The sequence below is a fragment of the Electrophorus electricus genome, chromosome 12 (genome assembly GCF_041902795.1).
Source record: "Electrophorus electricus isolate QZ-2024a chromosome 12, ASM4190279v1, whole genome shotgun sequence".
Taxonomy (NCBI): domain Eukaryota; kingdom Metazoa; phylum Chordata; class Actinopteri; order Gymnotiformes; family Gymnotidae; genus Electrophorus; species Electrophorus electricus.
Window position 1 is genome coordinate 13,366,361 of NC_137508.1, and position 14,927 is coordinate 13,381,287.

The following is a 14,927-nucleotide window of genomic DNA, read 5'->3' on the forward strand; positions in this document are numbered from 1 at the left end:
GCAAACTCTTTGGGGTTCAGTTTCCACAGTCGCTGGCTCCTCTCTTGGCTCTTTTGTGTGGGCTTGCTCCTTGGCCCCTCTTTGGGGCCTTGGTTCAGCGGCGCAGTGGCAGTTATGAGCGGAGACATAAGACACCATCAGCATCGGAGCCGTGGACAGTAACCACACAAAGAGTGAGCTGCTGTGAGCTGCCATTGGAGCATCCACTTGGGAGTCGTTCAACCGTAAACAGTCATGTGCTAAAGTTCAATCACTAGCACTTCACTGTGGAAACTCTTGAAAAAGCTGCAGCAATATGATCCTTATTTGGTAAAATTATTAAATGGATTGTTAAAATTTGTTTGAAGTTTGATATTTGAAATTAAAATGAGCAAACAGATGGTTTTGAAAAAATTATTTCAAAAGAAAACTGAGTTCACACTATCCAATCAAGTTAGCTAATTCTAATTCACTGTCATCTGAAGAGGGGTTAACTGGAACTATACAGATACCATGGGTCAGCAACAAATCGACGTGTCCCTCCTTTGTCATTTACAACGGCGGGATACTGGACAAGGATTTCTGTGCACAAACATGAAGGGGGAGGCAAAAAATAAGGGGGGGGGGGGAACCTGCGGGAAACGTTTCCAAAGTTGGTTCACTGAATGGCCCAATCGCCGTGGCAACAGGATCACTTCATCAGTTGCAGGGAACAGATGGTGGGTGTGCAACAGGCAGCATATGTTCCAATGAGCTGAGGCCATTCCTACAGATGGAGGGTGGGGAGAAGGCAGGGTCTGAAACATAACCTGACATTTCCTCCTCATTCGGAGCTACATTGTTACGAATCACAAAGAGAGATTAGCCCACACCAGTGAATAGATGCACAAAATCTCTTTAAAGGTAAATTACTTACAGTCCCTAGAAATTCTCCACTGCCTCAGGTTAACCGGGCTGGGTGGACTGGCCATATTTCATCCAGCACGCTGGGAAAGAAGTGGATTGCTTTTCACATTCTGGGTGATCTATGGCTGTCTTGTTCCCTAAGAAATAGCTTATTGCCATTTTTGAGGAGATGGGGCTTAGTTTTGGATGTTGCATACCTCCACAAACAGAAACAGGTCCTGGAATAGTTGGGACTTTGTTAAATTAAATTCAGTTTGTTTGCATTGAGTTTTACCAGACATTGGCATTCAACAAGAGAAACTCCATGGGATGACATGAGAAGGAAGTCCTGACACAAAGCCACAAAGCCACAAAGACTCGAAAGGGAAAGTCATCCATCAATAAATAGTGTCTCAATAGTCACTGAGGAAATGTACGTAAATAGGTTTGAAACAGAACTGCTTGGATCTGAGAAGATCTGATCTGAAAAATATACCCATATATATGTTTGGTTCTTCTTTTGGGGCAGAGTCTGTGAGGTATTAAAATCTACATAGACCCTCTGATGAAATCTAAATATTCTAAATAATTTCAACCTGGAAATCTAAATAATATGTTTAACCTTAACCTAAATATTATTCAGACATAACAACCAAAGAACAAAAATTACAAAACAATACCATGATGTACTGCACATCACTATAGTGCACATCACTATAGTGTAAATTTTGAATTAAATTTCTTAATAAAACAGAAACAAAAGCAAGGGCACATGAAATTAAAGTAGAAAAACATTCTTTCTGCTGATAATGTCCATGCAACAAATATAATTTCTACAATCTATGAAACATGCACTCTGTTACTCTCAAAAACAAGCTGGCATCTCAAATGACCTCCTCACAAAAACACAGCAAGCAACCCGGGGCCCTCAGCTGAAGCTGGCCTTGCTCATCATAAGTGTTTGAGAGGAAAGCAAGAAATACCAGTGTTTGACTAATGGGTCTCTTGTGTAGAGTTTTTGTCAGTCAGAAGACAAGAAGGCTGAAGTGGTCAGCAGTGAAGCCCTTTTTGCCCACAGTTTTCTATTTTTCTCTGTCGGTTTTTGTGTATCAGTTTGAGTCCATATACAATTACAGCAGGGGTAGAACTGTGCCTGGTTCCTGCATTTTACAGTGCTCTGTTTATAGCCGTTACTGCAAATATCAGGCTTTGTTTATTCATAACAGTTCTATATTTTTAGAGACTTGAATAATCAGCCCAATGTTTTGTAAAGCTACACCAATATTCCTATATACACATAAACTAAGTACAAATCAAAACAAGTCATACTACTAAATCCCTACCTGATGCTAATTTTAAATGATCTTTTTGTGTCAGGGAGCAATTACAGTTGTTCCAAGACACTAGAAGAGTCATTTTAAACTACAAAATGACTTGTGTTTTTTTCTTCCTAGACCAAGACTTGGGAAAGAGTTTTTTTATTGGAAGGTACTTATTATAGAAAACAGAACAATCTATAATTACCACCATTACCACTATCATCAAGTTAACACTTATATATCCTTATATTGTATGTGGATATCATAAGCTTGCTATAATAGGATTTGGAGTCCATTTCACCATAATTAATCCTGTTCAGGTTTTTATAATTCCAATTTAAGTATACATTTATGGTTCCAGCACCACTTAGCACCATAACCCATGGTTTATAGTTCTACTATAGAATTCAGGTTTGAGAGTGTTTGTGAGCTGTACAAGCTGACCTGGCATGGTAGTGGTAACTTGGTAGCAGGGATCAACCAGGATCAACCAGGATACTGAGGTCCATACTGTAGAAACTTGACCTAGACTATTAATTTTAGTTTAATAGCCAAGTACTACAGATAAATAGTACAACAGACTAAAAGCTGCACTGAGGTCAGTTGGGAACCAGTTATGTGGATGGTGAATAAGTAGCGTTGGAATGCAAGCCTATACATAATGCAGACTACACGCCACCATAGCATTATCAGAACGCTGTATTCTGATATTCAGTTTCATAATAGCAGATACATAGGTGAAAAAAAACTGAAATGACCCAGGCCTGGACCTTGGTGATCTCATATCTAGTTACAGATCTGTTTGGTAGGGATATGCACTTAGCTTGTCTCTTGTAGAGTTTGTTGTGTAACCATGCAATGTGACTAGGAGTTCAAAAAAGATGAGCCAACAAGCTTCAGAAGGTGGAGGGCTCATCTACCCTTTTACACAGTGGATAGAGTCATCAGGTAGGGGGTGAGCTATGCTAGACCCATAGCTGGGAAAAAAAAACAAAAAACTGGTTACAATAATAAAAAAAAAAAATCCCAATTAAAAAACAAGAAGAAAGAAAGAAAAAACCTTAGGCCCTAAAAACACTAAACTTTAAGCAGCTGTCCCAGCTTTAATCTGCGGCTCCTTCGGGCCTAGCATTCTCTCCCTCCTGTTCTGTGAAGGAAACAGAGATGACGGAGTGCCAAAGTCTGGGTTCCTGTGGTGGAGCCCACCCCACAGTGCTTGCTGCACAACAAACGCTCTGATCCCCACTATGGCTACTATGATGGCTGCCTCTCACCACTGATGGGCCAGCACCAGATCCCCCTCACGCCAGCTCATGCCTCAGCCCACCGGCCTGTGACCACAGCGCCATGGGCACAGAGTCTATATTTACCATTAAAGCCTGTGCGTGCGCACACATACAGAGGAACACATGCACATGAACACAAACACACACTCAAACTATAATTGAATGGATACAAAGAACAATGTGCTGTGCTGCTAATTTTGACACACACAAAGTGTAATTAAATTGATGATGCATTGATAATAATAATTCAAAAACTTTTTTGTTTTTTTTAAAGACCCACATGCTGCATATAGCATAAATTAGATAAATGATAAAATACAACAGAAAGGTTGAAAAACAACTCGGGGAAAACTACTTTGTACTATACATTGGTTGTTAGATGGTAAAACTTTATCTCTGCACAAGACGTGTATTTATTAAATTATGTAGACCACCCTCTCAGATTTGTTGTATGCATGTTTAACCTTGAGTGGAGTCTTATGTCATTGTTTATGTCATCATGTCGTGTTATCATCATGGGCCTAATTGCATTATATATATTAGGCCTAATTACATGTCTTACTGATATGTTCCACAAAAGCGCACCTACATTTCACAGCATTAAAAAAGTCTTGTCAATGATCTCATTGTCAAACATTCAACAATCTGGTGTACTTTTGGTAATGAATAAATCCATCGCCTCTGCTTCCTGCCATTCCTACATGCTTTACCCATGCCAAGGTCAAGGCATGTGTTTATATAGCTCTGTTTTTCATTCCACTGTGGGCTTCATTTTCTATAGATGTAAGGAAGAGCTGTGGAACTTTCTCCATATCCTATTTCCTCTGAGCTGTTTTAAGGAATCCCAGCAGAGGCTCTGGTTCACGGCCTCACAAGTAAATGGAAGAATGGCCCAGACCAGGGTTTGTCTACTGCACGCTAACATTAACATTTTAACATTTGGTTCCAGTGCTATGTGCTAGCATTGCATGCAATGCTTCACTGTTATCTAGCTTGGCAAAAATATAAACAGCATGGCGTATTTTCAGAATTTCATTTAATCATACCTTAGTTTCAATGTACCAAACATCAGTTTGAAATGTCAGGTCATTGCAAGTAATTTAACCACAGATGACATTTTGTGGATATTTTGAGACAAGGTCATACTTATGTCAGTATTGTTTGTTCATAAACTGAACCTTAACCCAAAAAGCAACCATATCAAGTGTTGAACTGATTCAAACAAGCCTCACGTCACAGTATCCAATGAAAAGCAAAGTTTACATACATGATGGAAGATCAACAAATAAAATGAGACACATGACAAGCATAACATATTAATAAATCTTTTTTTTTTTTTTTATTCATTGCAATGGTTTGACAGTTTTATATATTTCCAAATGAAATCCGGTAGGTATAGGCTCAGTAAATATGTTACAAGTTGCTAATTAAGAGTCTGAAATACTACCTATCATTTTTAGAATATATTGCTACTATAGTTTGAGATAACAGACATGAACAAACAAACAAAAAATAAATAAAATTATAATCAAAGTTTACATATGTTCAAGGAGAGAGCTGAAAGTAATTCTCACGTCTAAAACCATACAATTTATCTGGAAATGCAAATGCACCCTCTGAACTGAGAACCATCCCTCCAAGGTTTGCTAATTCCAATAATCTTCACATACATTATCATTCACATTTGTCTAAATCACAGTTTGGCTAATTGCAAACCAGCCCCTCTCATCAGTCATCTTCTCCATACAGGAAGTCGTACATATAAAGGTAGGAATTATGTGACATTGGATTTGCCCCAGACCAAAAGACTTGAAAGATAAGAGATCATCTGAGACTAATTATGGCTGAAGATGAATATTCGTCACGGCTGGGTTTGGCAGGGACTGTAGAAAGGTTCCATTTTTGGCCCAGACTCTTATCATCCACATAATAGGGAAAAAAGCCAACAGGCTCCAACAAAAACTGCTGTGCGCAGTTTAGGATATCGCAGAGGAGGAGGTTCTAGAAGGAGGTGGAGTATCCCTCTCTGCTTAGGAAGGCTACTTCACTTAGACCTTTCAATGCACTTTCATTCTTCATCTTAACATACTGATTTTTTTCCCTTTACTAACCGCATGTTCACTGTATGAGCCAGTGATTTTTATACACCAGCAATGAGGACAGGTGCTTTTCCTGTTGAGTTTTGCTATTACTCAGTCCTAATGATTATTATCCCAAATATCTTTGGTGAATTTGTGCTAGTTGTCAGCATGCAGACATCCCTGCATTCATAATTACAGTCTGGGCAAATATACTCAGTAAATGAGGAGTTTGTTCTGAAACTGCCAAAGGCAACTGGAAGTCTTAAGCAGTCGTGAAACAGATTCCCAAACCTACAATAGACAATGGAGTGTGAACACAGACAGGTACATCACTGAATAGTGAAGGATTGATAACAAACCAACAACTCAAATTCTGGTGCTTCTCTTCACCTGAAGATAAAGCAAGTGGCTAAAAGTACAGTTTACGTCTCATACTTGGATGATGCACAAACCCCCTCCAGGACTGTCCCTTTTCCTGAATGCTGGTGGCTCAGTGGAAAGCAGGTCTTTGGTTTTCGAACGGAGGCCATCTGTGAAAACATTATTAGAGAACTAATCATCAGAATGAGCGATTAAGTAAAATTATATCATGAGCGCACTGAATAGGTGACAAAAGCAACTAATCTGAGAGTAACATATCTTCACAAAAGTCTAGGCCCAAACACACCTTGGAGCAAGGTGATACCTTCTTCTGTTGGGATGTCTTGACCTTGGTCTTTGTCTTTGACCTTGTCCTAAGGGAAGGAAGGCACAACAGAGTTAGTGTATGATTCCTGTTTCTGATTAAATAGTAAGCAAGTTTCTTTTTCCATAGATGTTTACTTTCCTTAAAATATGTTAATGTTAATAGTGTTCCTCACACAGATGAACAAAGTTCAATATTTCTTTACGAGACAGTTATTTATTCTGTATTTATATACTGACAAGGAAGCTTACTACCACAATGAAATTCAAGTATATTCTAGTGAATATTTGTTTTATATTTGCATATGCATATTTGTAGTATGTTTGTAATGTGCTCTACTTTACCGTGTATGTGATATGCAGTACCTCTGGGTTGATCACTATAGTACAACTCTGAGGTGCTAAAGATTTGGGATCCACTCTCTCTGTGATGCTCACCATGAATGGGCCCCTCTGAGGAAATTACAGTATCATTTAAATGTGATTTTAATTATGGGGTTCAATCCCCCAGAATAAGCATTTGCTATAGAGCAAAGAGATTGCGAATCACTGGAAACATAAACCATACAATTCTCCGAAGGCCGAACTCCACCACCGCCTCCCCACAAGCCTGAGGCAGTGATTACCAGCTCAAATGCAGACATAAATTAGAGACAGACTTTTTATATGTTCACTTCGATATCATATTTCTACTGACAGAATGCTTGTTCTGAAATGCAGAACTTCATAACTGAGGAACAAAGGGATGAATAACCTCAAGGAAAAATTCACAAGAGGAAAAAAAAAACACACCAGACCACTCAGAAACACCAGTACATATTTGCATTCTTTTGTTGTTGGGTTTTTTCTTTCGTTTTGGTCTTTCAGTTTTATGGGGAGTTACACTATAACCACTTTTCTGCTTTGCATTTTCACCTGAAGGAAGAATAGTATTCAGCGTGCACAAGAGGCCAGCAATTTCTCCTTCGTTTAGAAGCCCCTTCATTCAGCTCTAGTTTGGACTATGCAAGGCAGTGTATACAAACAGTGAAGTACAGCAGTGAAGATATGGTGTTAAAATGAACCAAAACAGTAGACATGCCACTGAGACACACAACATGCCCTCCGTGCACTGTGCTACATCAATAGAAAAACCAGATGGAGACAATTTCACCATAAGGCCTCTTTTAATCTCCCTAAGGAACCACAGCATTCTGTATGCCAGTTGAAAAGAAACGGGGCTCCAGGAGTTTGTAACAGCCCCCACATTGTAATTTTGTTGTCTTGTTATGTTACTTAATATAGATCACCTCCTATAAAAAGCAACCCAGAATTATTCTTGTTATGACAAAGCAGTGCCTGTATCTAAAGCTGCCTGGCAGCAGAGCATTTTACTGCAATAGAACAGATGGGGTGTATTATCCAGACTGCTGGATATTGTTTATCTGCAAGAGGCACCAGAACAGAACTACCTTTAGCGGTGTCCTCTCATACCCCTTATTCCATGCTTTTATTCCTAAAATGCACGGTGATAGCACACACCTTTAAAAAATTTGCTACGGACTGATCATCAAGTCAACCATGATTGATATGAAAGTAAAATCAAAATGTTTTGCTTGCTGTTCAATTTTTAACTGGTTATTACTGGGAATAATTACTGGTTATTGCTGGGAATTACTGGTTCACAAATCAAAACTGGTCTCACAGTTTTCAAGTGTCACTGCTGCACATAGTGTTTGCCAGCTCTTAATTTAATCTAAGCAAACATCACTCTAAACACAAATTGGATGGTAATTTAGCTGTACACAGTCAAATGGAGTAATCCGGACTATGAATCACAGATAAACTAGTACAAGAGCAACTGCTCTCTCACCATGCTGAAGTCTGCGTGGCTGGCTGGGGACAGTGAAGCCATGCCTCCTGCAGGATCCCAGGACTAGCTCTCGAAGCGAAAGGAAGAGTGATAACCAAGCAGGCTGGAAGGAAAACGTCACACTTGATATCACGCCAAAATGTTTATTTGAATTACCCTATATAAAACAAGAAATTGTTATGAACGAGTACAGTGTCAGTGTCAGTTTTCCAAGTTCAACAATATATTCACAACTGTCATACTCTGAGACAATCCTCAAGGCTCAATATTAGGGTCAAGCCGCGTCTTTATGGCATCATTTATAGACATGATTGCATTTATTTTTTATTCAAGATCATGCTTTAAGGAAAGGCTTCATTGTTTTTTCAGAATATATCTATTTAACATTCCTACTGGGCTTATAATAACCAGATTTACATTTTGAGTAAGTCATTACTATAAATTAGAAATCAGGCTAAATTATATGTTAATAAGTAATGTAACTGTAGTATTAAGTCAGTTTTAAGTCTCCCTTAATTAATTACATGTCTGATACAATCACCCAACATTCATGGGAAGGTTCCCTTTACTCACATTGCCGTCTAGAAGCTCCTCTTTAGGACAGCCAGAGTGAGCTTGCAGGTACTTAGAATGGAAGAGCAAGCCATCAAAGGTTTTCCAAGGCATTAACTCAAGCATTGGAAAAGGAAAACCACAGGCACTGTTGGCTGCACTAACATATGTCAGGCCCCGTACAAATAGTGATCCAAGCTGCACAGCCCTTGAGTCTACCTCAGGAACCTGCATGAAATTTAACACAATGGAAATACATGAAAATATGGAAATCCAGTCTGCACCAAAACTACGTGATTGTCAATCTTAATCAAACAACACTGCCATCATGACCAGATGATCATACCACCAGTGTCCAATGTTGTGCAAGTGACCACGTTTTGGCTAGAGGGAAGAGCCCATGGAAGCGACCCTGAAGTAGCAGTAGAGAAAACGGGGGCGCAGGGGAGGGAGGAGGCAGATGTTCCCCCATTCAACCGTCCGCTGCTCACCTGGCTCCCTCCCCCCAGTCGGTGGAGATAAGAGAAGGACTGATTAGCTTCTGTGACACCGCAACGAAAGACTTGCCTGCCACCTGCTCAGCTCTCAAACACAGCTTAAACCAAAGCAAACAAAAGGCAGGCAACAGATAAAGCCAACGTGACAGAGGGAGTCGATGTCCCGCACCACCATGCTATCATTTCAAATATTACGCTGCTTGCGCCTGCTAGCTGTTTTCCGTTCTGGAGTTTGCTGATGCAAAGGGAGCATTTTTAATTCACTTGTTTGACAACATCCTAAGAGCTGGATATTATGTAGATGATTTGGGAAAAAAAGAAAAACGAATTTGAGAAGCCTGGTAGTGAATATCTAGGCAATGGTTATCAATGATAACCTAGTGTTAGAGACAGCAAGCAATTTGCAAGCAAGAGTGGCAGCTGTTCTTTCAGCATCTGACCACAAACAATGGGAGCTTCTCCAGCCAGATGCCTGGATAGCTCCAGCAGGGCCTGGGGGCAGTTTAACATTAATAGCAACTGTTAACCCAGTAAGCTATCCATGCACTTGTGTAAAGATACTTCATCTCATCTGTGCTATTTTACATCTGGAAACATCCACACATAGAAAAGCATGTTGAACAAAAGTGTCAAACATAAGTGTGTAAGTGTTGTGTATCAAGTACTTGGATTTACCTTGTTACTGGGGGGTTTACTTTCATTTCACAACTTTTCTCCAAAAGATAAATAAGAGTTCCTCGGGTGCCCTTAACTGCTGTCTCGTTAAGACTTTGTGGTTACTTAAAAGCATCAGAGGCAGCGCTTAGCACCATTTTATGCTCACATTCCCTCACTGCCACAAAGCAGCACTGGGGGGAGGGGGTGTGAAGAGATTAGAGGGGGTTATCAAGCAGCCCCTGGAGACTCTCCTGCCATCTGTCTAGCTCTTAAAGCCAGCTACAAGTCCCGTCCCCTGCTGGCCCTCCACAACCCCCACCCCCACTATCCCCTTTTCACATTTCAGGCAGATGTGACAGTGTCGCTCCTGATGGGACACAACAAAGGCGCGTGCAACAGGTGCTCCCGTCTTCCTCTGGCACATGGGAGGCAAGAGATCTTTGCACGCTTTCATCTGGCCAGTGGCAGGCTGTCACCGGCGCGCCTTAAGCACGTACTGACACACAGACCTGCTTCCCTGAGTCACTCAACAATTCAACACCTGCTTCTCTGTGCTCACTAAACACACTGATCCTGAACATGGTCACTCACCACCCAATGCATCGCTAGCAATATAAACTCGGCTAGCTCACTTGACCTCAGCTGAAACATAAACACACAGGCATGTACAAACACTGCTGACAAGCTCACAACAAACAACCATTAAAAAAAAAAAACGAACAAAAAAAAAAAACAAACATAAAAAATAGATCAATGCCCATTGCCTGGATGCTTACATTTTTTTAACCATGTTATGTCTTAAAGATATAAAATATATAATGGACAATAAAGCGAATACTAAGCAAATATTTATATAAGTATTTATTAAGTAGGTTCAACTGAACCATCTACAACATAGTCTTCCCATATAAAGATTACATAGGCAATAGAAGGTGGTGCCTTGCAAACTGATAAGCAGGAAAGTGGGGGGTTGTGGGGGTTGGTTCACGCAACACAGCATCAGGACACGTAAATCAAGAGGTGGCCCCGGATATTTCCCATGAGGCTCTAATTTGTCCCTCTATCGTCCATTATCTTGACTGTGGGGAGAGCGTTCAATCTAGCCACTCCAAAACCACAGGCCGCCCTTGGAGGCCGTGTCTGAAATAGCGTGCATAGTAGGTTTAAATTAGGGTGGGAGCTGAAATAGCCCTGTGGTTACCAGCGGGGACGTCTCGGAGCCCGTCACCAGAGCAATGCTCTCAGGTTCAGACCACAATTAGAGCAGTTTTTGGGTGGAATGTCGCAAGACGACCAAAAATTATGCCCCCAGTCTTTCTTTCCCTTTTTTTCTGAATAGTGAGAGTCCAATCCATCGCTCAAGACGACCTTTGGGGAAAAATGGTGGCCTTAATTTTTTTGCAACTTCATGAAGTGTCGGTTTGGCAAGGGAGAGAGGTATTTACCAGGAGTTCCTCACTGAGCAAAACAGCTTGCAGTCTCCTTGGGAGTACAATGTGCTTTAATCATTTACCATCACTCAAAACACTGTTTCTGTTTACAGGGAGTCTCTTTGAGGTTAAAAACCTCAAAGTGAACATGACCGGAGGGCACCTTTGAAATGGACTATGGATTATATTTGTCAGCTCCTGATGAAGCCAACAGAGAAATTCAGCTCAATTTGGTTATAATTTAAGGATCTGAATAATTGAAAACAATGTGCCTGACTTTCTCTCAACAGAGATGTAATGTATCTGGAGGTCCCCAAAGAGAGATAATGCTCATGTCACTTACGCTTGTCTGTTTCAGCTCTGTATAGGACTTGTATCTGATACAGACAGCTTGGCTTAGATATGCATCTATGTCTTCTAGGGAAAGGTGTTTAGCCTAAAATAAAAACAAATAGTCAGGTTCAGTTTTCTAGTGTATAAAACAAACTATCAGAAAACCATCATTAGAAGTCGATACATGAAGAAAGACTAATTAGAATAAACCACTGGGCATACCTACAGTCTGATAAGAACTACAACAACAAACACTCAACATGCAATGTTGATATAAGGCTAACCCAGGCTGTCAAATTGGAATACTATTAAAAATAATATGAGATGAAAAGCCGCATACTGTGATTTCAACTCACCTGAATAGCAATGTATGTTGTAAGACAAATCACAGCTACAAAAGAGCTGTCGAAATGATCAAGATCCTGAGAAAGGTCCTGCAGGTCAAATACAGCCAGGAAAGTGGACAAGCGCACACTTTTCACCTCAGATTCATTCCCAAACCACAGACCCATCAGGTCAGGAGTTCCCCCTGTTAATTGATCAGTACAATAAGTGAGAAAACTGAAAAGGCTGCAGGGCATACAGGGCTGCGCTCAGAACATTAGTTTGCTGCGTGTGCTGATCTAATAGTTCTCCAATCAAAAATCAATAAACACTCTATTATTAGGGCTATCAAAAAAGTATTAACAAAAGTATTAACTGTCACTGCAGTGATGTATGATGTCTGGTCCTTAAAACACATAGACCAGTTTAGTACTGCTAAAAGATTAAAATGCTTACAGGGAGTGCACAAAATCCTTAAATATATCATTTAATTTTTCTGCATTGTTATGCTACTGCCTATTACAACAAAATGGCAACATCACTGAGGCATCACACAATGCAACCACCAGCCTCTGCAAACCCTAGATCAGAAGAATCCAGCAACAGCAACAACATCTATTAAGAGAGTTCACTTTTGAGCTACTTTTAAGCATTTTTAATTGATTTCCAGAATACTGACTTCATTTTAGATTTTTTGTTGAGAAGATATGTATATAGCTCATGCTTATGTAAAGTACCTGGAAGGTTTGGGGCTTTTGGAGTCACTTTATTTGGCTCGTTAAGAGGATTTCCTGGAAAAACAAACCACTCCTTCACAGACAAGGTGTGACCACAAGAAGCTTGAAATGGAAACGTGAAAAGAATAATTGTTAAAAAATAACAAAAGAAGTCTAAAAACACAACATTTAAACCTATCTTTAAAATATGATTAATAGGATATTAGTCTAGATTCAAGCTATCAGTAAAATATTCAACTTTAGCAGCTCTGTTGTCAGACATCCTGCCTCTTGGTAAGAGTGCGACGTTCTCTTTAACCAATTGCTGAGTTCTTGCATTTTTTTTATCCACAAACACAGAGAGAAATTTGAATTTTCTTAAAAGTGACCACTGTATTTTGAGAATTAAATTGTAACTGAAAATAGAAGAATCCCACCTGGCAGTTCTGGTAGGAGAATACAGTAGATATGCTCTCTGATAAGTTGGTATAAAATGGCCTGTGGCAGCAACTCTGGCTCCTCCTCATCTTCCAGCGTATTACTGCACTCCACCACTCCATCATGTAGCACGTTATAGATCATAAAACACTCGGCTCGCACATGCTTCTCCTTGGCTGCCTGCAGCAAGGGGAATCCAAATTAGCCCAAATTAAAACTGTTTCTTCTAAAATAGTTATCTGTTGACCTGTACCTGTAATATGTCTTTGTTTATGTATTTTTCCATCACACACATCCGTTCCTGGGAAGGCAGGATTGATTCTAACCAAGGTGATGTTTGTCCTGGGAGTAAATATGACAGAATTCCTTTCTCTACCAGTTCCTTGTCTACTTTAGATAAAGGCATCAAAGAGATGCCATGCATTCCATCATTATTTGGGCGAACACTGGAAATGAAATCTGCTACAGAGAGGATCTTGTCACCCTTGTTCTTCTTCCCATATGAGGTCAAGGCATTTTTACGAAGGAAATGCAGCCGGTGCTCTGGCACAATATCGTTACCCAGAATGCATGCCAGGAGAGGAAGATCAGACTTTTGAAGCTTTAGGATGTCACACAGCTTTTCCCTAGAGAACTGCACTGTGGTCATATTTTCCAGTCTGAGTTTACTGATAGAAAGGTAAGGAACTGTGTCATAGATAACAAAGTCTGTATCCTGGCCAAGAATACCCATACATTTGTTACAGAGAGCATACTCAGCTATCTCAAAGTCACCTTCGCGAATAGAGCACCAGGTTTCTTGACCAAGAGACTTGAGGGCAAATCTGGTGAAGGTGGCAAGTCCTGAGGGGAGACACAGCATTTCTCCATCTGGTTGCTGACAATGATCTTTAATGTAGTGAAATATTCTTACTATGTCCTTGTTAACTCTCAGTCGTCGCTTTACCCATTCTGCCCGTTTCTGCTCCTCCACAGTCCCATCAAAAAAGAAAACTAACCGCAAGCCTGCAGCTGTGAATGCACCCACAAACTTCTCCAGTAGATGCATGTACTCTCGCCACTGTCCACCATGAACCCAAGCTTGACACTGATACCAGTACCTCAAACAAGCCATTCCGTCCACTACCACTGTAGGAATGATGTCATGGTGGCCTCTGGTATAAGCTACAGCCATTTGACGCAGGTCCACAGGCAAGCATATCTCTGGAGAGCAGGTTTCCATAAAGTACTGTAAGCCTTTCACACCCATGTCTATACATGTAAGGAAACTGGATTAAGAAATTCCTGGGGTATTCCTCTTTGCAGTAGTACACTTGAGGGAAGAAATGGGAAAATATTATTTGGATAACACTATTAATAAAATAAAAACTCTGAGACACTTGCTATCCACTTAATAATAATAATAATAATAATAATAATAATAATAATAATAATAATAATAATAATATTATATGTCAGTCATATGTGCAGCTATTTTTGGTAATTCATAGAGGGTTTATCCACTTTACCATAACTCTGCGACGAGACAGTGTATCTTTGGATAAGACCGTACTGGATAATTATGAGAAACTGCCTACCTCCTAGTTATTGCATACGTTTGAAAATTGTTTAATCAGTCAAAGATGCTGACAACAGACTACAATTTGCCAATAAACACTAACTTCTACTAAGCTAGCTGATGCTAACGCCTCCACAAGCTCGAAAAGAGCAAAGAACATTAATGTTTTGCGTTTGTCTAGGAAACATGTAAAACATTATAAAATATGTTCAAGCGCATTACCACAAAATTGTCACCTAATTAAGAAGCTGTTACACCGTCCACAGCCAGTGAACGAGTCTCAACTGTCCATGGAATTGTTTACAATGTGGCACACACTTCCTCTTCCGGAAAAGC

The 14,927-nt window shown here is 40.1% G+C and overlaps 1 protein-coding gene across 5 annotated transcripts; it reads right to left on the minus strand.

The window, feature by feature from the left end:
• Positions 1 to 4,785: 4,785 nt before the first annotated feature.
• fam120b (family with sequence similarity 120 member B) lies at positions 4,786 to 14,924 on the minus strand. Of its 5 annotated transcripts, none has more exons than XM_027002543.3 (11): positions 14,828 to 14,924; positions 13,287 to 14,345; positions 13,033 to 13,213; positions 12,617 to 12,718; positions 11,912 to 12,084; positions 11,566 to 11,658; positions 8,660 to 8,866; positions 8,087 to 8,189; positions 6,580 to 6,687; positions 6,218 to 6,284; positions 4,786 to 6,080 (listed from the first exon to the last, which is right to left on the minus strand). In XM_027002543.3, the coding sequence occupies exons 2-11, from the start codon at positions 14,280 to 14,282 to the stop codon at positions 6,041 to 6,043; spliced, it is 2,070 nt and encodes a 689-aa protein (XP_026858344.2). In that variant the 5' UTR covers positions 14,283 to 14,345; positions 14,828 to 14,924; the 3' UTR covers positions 4,786 to 6,040. The 5 variants fall into 5 exon arrangements, with proteins under 5 accessions (XP_026858344.2, XP_026858342.2, XP_026858341.2 ...); XM_027002541.3 differs by having other exon boundaries at positions 14,814 to 14,918; XM_027002540.3 differs by having other exon boundaries at positions 14,542 to 14,911.
• Positions 14,925 to 14,927: the final 3 nt, after the last annotated feature.

Coding starts and splice junctions, on each gene's coding strand:
- fam120b (XM_027002543.3), bottom strand. CDS start 14,282: ATGGGTGTGAAAGGCTTACAGTACTTTATGGAAACCTGCTCTCCAGAG. Junction 6,688..8,086: donor GCCACGCAGACTTCAGCATG/GTGAGAGAGCAG, acceptor TAATTTCCTCAG/AGGGGCCCATTCATGGTGAG. Junction 6,285..6,579: donor TACTGCATATCACATACACG/GTAAAGTAGAGC, acceptor TCCTTCCCTTAG/GACAAGGTCAAAGACAAAGA.